Here is a 3,776-nt window from a genome sequence, read left to right on the forward strand (position 1 = left end):
ACCCCTGGTGTTCCACATTTAACATTTCAATGAATCATTAAGCTTATCGTGTCTTAGTTAAAATGGTTTCCTGTTTTCTCTTCCCCTTTTTTTTTGTAAATTCCAAAACTTGTATTTCTGTTAAGTTTTGAGTGTGTGTGTGTGTGATTTTAGTGAGTATTGTGACCATGCATCGTTGTACACCAGTTCTTGACTCTTGTTTTCTAGATGGCCCCTTGTCCTGTCCTTATGCAAGCCAAAATCCAAACCCGCCAGTGGTAGCAAAGTGTAACTTGAATGTTCTGCTGTCTTTGCAGAATGCATCTGGGCTAGTTATCGAAAATGGTAATCTTTTCTGATGAGACTTTACCATGAGGAAAGCTAGTTTCATCTTATCTGACGTGTTTTGGACCAATTTTCTTTAGGTATCGATGTGAGAAATCTGCCTGCAGAGTCCAGCCCTCTGCCTGCTCAGGAGACCAGCCCCCAGCCTGCCAAAGAGTCCAGCTCTATCCCAGCTGGAGAATCTCGCTCTCACCCAGTTGTGGAGTCCAGCCCCCAGCCTGCCAATGAGTCCAGCTCTATCCCAGCTGGAGAATCTAGCTCTCAACCAGTTGTGGAGTCCAGCCCCCAGCCTGCCAAAGAGTCCAGCTCTATCCCACCTGGAGAATCTAGCCCTCTGCCTGCTGAGGAGACCAGCCTCCAGACTGCCAATGAGTCCAGCTCTATCCCAGCTGGAGAATCTAGCTCTCACCCAGTTGTGGAGTCCAGCCCCCAGACTGCCAATGAGTCCAGCTCTATCCCAGCTGGAGAATCTAGCTCTCACCCAGTTGTGGAGTCCAGCCCCCAGCCTGCCAAAGAGTCCAGCTCTATCCCACCTGGAGAATCTAGCCCTCTGCCTGCTCAGGAGACCAGCCCCCAGCCTGCCAAAGAGTCCAGCTCTATCCCAGCTGGAGAATCTCGCTCTCACCCAGTTGTGGAGTCCAGCCCCCAGCCTGCCAATGAGTCCAGCTCTATCCCAGCTGGAGAATCTAGCTCTCAACCAGTTGTGGAGTCCAGCCCACAGCCTGCCAAAGAGTCCAGCTCTATCCCACCTGGAGAATCTAGCCCTCTGCCTGCTGAGGAGACCAGCCTCCAGACTGCCAATGAGTCCAGCTCTATCCCAGCTGGAGAATCTAGCTCTCACCCAGTTGTGGAGTCCAGCCCCCAGACTGCCAATGAGTCCAGCTCTATCCCAGCTGGAGAATCTAGTTCTCACCCAGTTGTGGAGTCCAGCCCCAGCCTGCCAAGAGTCCAGCTCTATCCCACCTGGAGAATCTAGCCCTCTGCCTGCTGAGGAGACCAGACCCCAGCCTGCCAATGAGTCCAGCTCTATCCCAGCTGGAGACTCTAGCTCTCACCCAGTTGTGGAGTCCAGCCCCCAGACTGCCAATGAGTCCAGCTCTATCCCAGCTGGAGAATCTAGCTCTCACCCAGTTGTGGAGTCCAGCCCCCAGCCTGCCAAAGAGTCCAGCTCTATCCCACCTGGAGAATCTAGCCCTCTGCCTGCTGAGGAGACCAGACCCCAGACTGCCAATGAGTCCAGCTCTCTCCCAGCTGGAGAATCTAGCTCTCACCCAGTTGTGGAGTCCAGCTCTATCCCACCTGGAGAATCTAGCCCTCTGCCTGCTGAGGAGACCAGCCCCCAGACTGCCAAGGAGTCTGTTCCTCTCCCAGCTGCAGGTTCCAGCTCCCACCTTGCTGAGAAGTCATGTGCTCAACCCACCAAGGAGCCCAGTCCCCACTCAGTTGCCGAGTCTGGGGCTCTGCCTGTTGGGAAGTCTAGCAGTCTGCCTACTGAGGTTGATGTGATAAAGCCATTTGAGTCCAGCTCTATCCCAGCTGGAGAATCTAGCCTTCTGCCTGCTGAGACCAGCCCCCAGACTGCCAATGAGTCCAGTACTATCCCAGTTGGAGAATCTAGCTCTCAGACTGCTGTGGAATCCAGCTCTAACCCAGCTGGAGAATCTAGCTCTCACCCAGTTGTGGAGTCTAGCCCCCAGCCTGCCAATGAGTCCAGCGCTATCCCAGTTGGAGAATCTAGCCCTCTGCCTGCTGAGGAGACCAGCCCCCAGACTGCCAATGAGTCCAGTAATATCCCAGTTGGAGAATCTAGCTCTCAGACTGCTGTGGAATCCAGCTCTATCCCAGCTGGAGAATCTAGCTCTCAGACTGCTGAGGAATCTAATGCCATCCCAGCTGGAGAATCTAGCTCTCAGACTGCTGAGGAATCTAATGCCATCCCAGCTGGAGAATCTAGCTCTCAGACTGCTGAGGAATCTAATGCCATCCCAGCTGGAGAATCTAGCTCTCACCCAGTTGTGGAGTCCAGCCCCCAGCCTGCCAATGAGTCCAGCTCTCTCCCAGTTGGAGAATCTAATTCTCGGACTGCTGTGGAATCCAGCTCTATCCCAGCTGGAGAATCTAGCCCTCTGCCTGCTGAGACCAGCCCCCAGACTGCCAATGAGTCCAGTACTATCCCAGTTGGAGAATCTAGCTCTCAGACTGCTGTGGAATCCAGCTCTATCCCAGCTGGAGAATCTAGCTCTCAGACTGCTGAGACCAGCCCCCAGACTGCCAATGAGTCCAGTAATATCCCAGTTGGAGAATCTAGCTCTCAGACTGCAGTGGAATCCAGCTCTATCCCAGCTGTCGAATCTAGCCCTCTGCCTGCTGAGACCAGCCCCCAGACTGCCAATGAGTCCAGTACTATCCCAGTTGGAGAATCTAGCTCTCAGACTGCTGTGGAATCCAGCTCTATCCCAGCTGGAGAATCTAGCTCTCAGACTGCTGAGGAATCTAATGCCATCCCAGCTGGAGAATCTAGCTCTCAGACTGCTGAGGAATCTAATGCCATCCCAGCTGGAGAATCTAGCTCTCAGACTGCTGAGGAATCTAATGCCATCCCAGCTGGAGAATCTAGCTCTCAGACTGCTGTGGAATCCAGCTCTATCCCAGCTGGAGAATCTAGTTCTCAGACTGCTGTGGAATTCAGCTCTATCCCAGCTGGAGAATCTAGCTCTCAGACTGCCAATGAGTCCAGCTCTATCCCAGCTGGAGAATCTAGTTCTCAGACTGCTGTGGAATCCAGCTCTATCCCAGCTGGAGGATCTAGCTCTCGTCCTGCTGGGGAGTCCAGCCCTCTCCCCATTGAGCAGTCAGGCACTTTGCCTGCTGAAGTTGTTGGGAAGATGCTGACTGACTCCAGTCCCCAACCTACTGTGGAGTCCAGCCCTCAGAAAGTTGCTGAATCGAGCACTCTCCCATCAACCTCGGGGGGGCAAGCTGACTGAGTCCAACCCCCATCCCATTGTGGAGTCCAGTGTTCTCCCTGCCCAGCAGTCTAGTCCCTATCCTGCCAAGGAGTCCATCCCTCAACGTGTCATTTAACTGCCTGCTTCAACCAAGATGTGCTAATGCACTGAAGTCTTTTAGTAGATTTGTTCATCCTGTAAATGTGGAATTTTCACATCTTGTTTCAAGTCAATAAAACTTGAATTTTCCTGGTAAAGTGGTGTCTTTGTCTCTCTAAAAGTAGCTTAAACTAGAAAAGCGAGATGACTGCTCGTTTTTAGTGGTTGAAAACCAAATGTGGGTCACTTTGTAAACCGCTGATATTTTAATGTATTTAAAGAGAAATGTCTGAAAAATAGAATCATAGGTTGTTTTTCTCTATCAAAACAATTGCATGGGAACATATCAGTCTGAGTGCAGTAAAAATACTGTGAAATGGTCAGGTGAGGCACATTTTCTATTTG

The 3,776-nt window shown here is 51.8% G+C and overlaps 1 protein-coding gene across 1 annotated transcript; it reads left to right on the forward strand.

The window, feature by feature from the left end:
* Positions 1-411: 411 nt before the first annotated feature.
* On the forward strand, positions 412-3,529 carry LOC131531474 (ice nucleation protein InaA-like). Its single transcript, XM_058762240.1, has one exon. It carries the CDS (start codon positions 549-551, stop codon positions 3,309-3,311), a length of 2,763 nt encoding a protein of 920 aa, XP_058618223.1. The 5' UTR covers positions 412-548; the 3' UTR covers positions 3,312-3,529.
* The last annotated feature ends 247 nt before the right edge of the window (positions 3,530-3,776 follow it).

Source organism: Onychostoma macrolepis, chromosome 23 (genome assembly GCF_012432095.1).
Source record: "Onychostoma macrolepis isolate SWU-2019 chromosome 23, ASM1243209v1, whole genome shotgun sequence".
NCBI classification, from domain to species: Eukaryota; Metazoa; Chordata; class Actinopteri; order Cypriniformes; family Cyprinidae; genus Onychostoma; species Onychostoma macrolepis.

Bases quoted from the DNA above. Each gene is read 5' to 3' on its own strand.
- LOC131531474 (XM_058762240.1), top strand. From the start codon at position 549: ATGAGTCCAGCTCTATCCCAGCTGGAGAATCTAGCTCTCAACCAGTTG.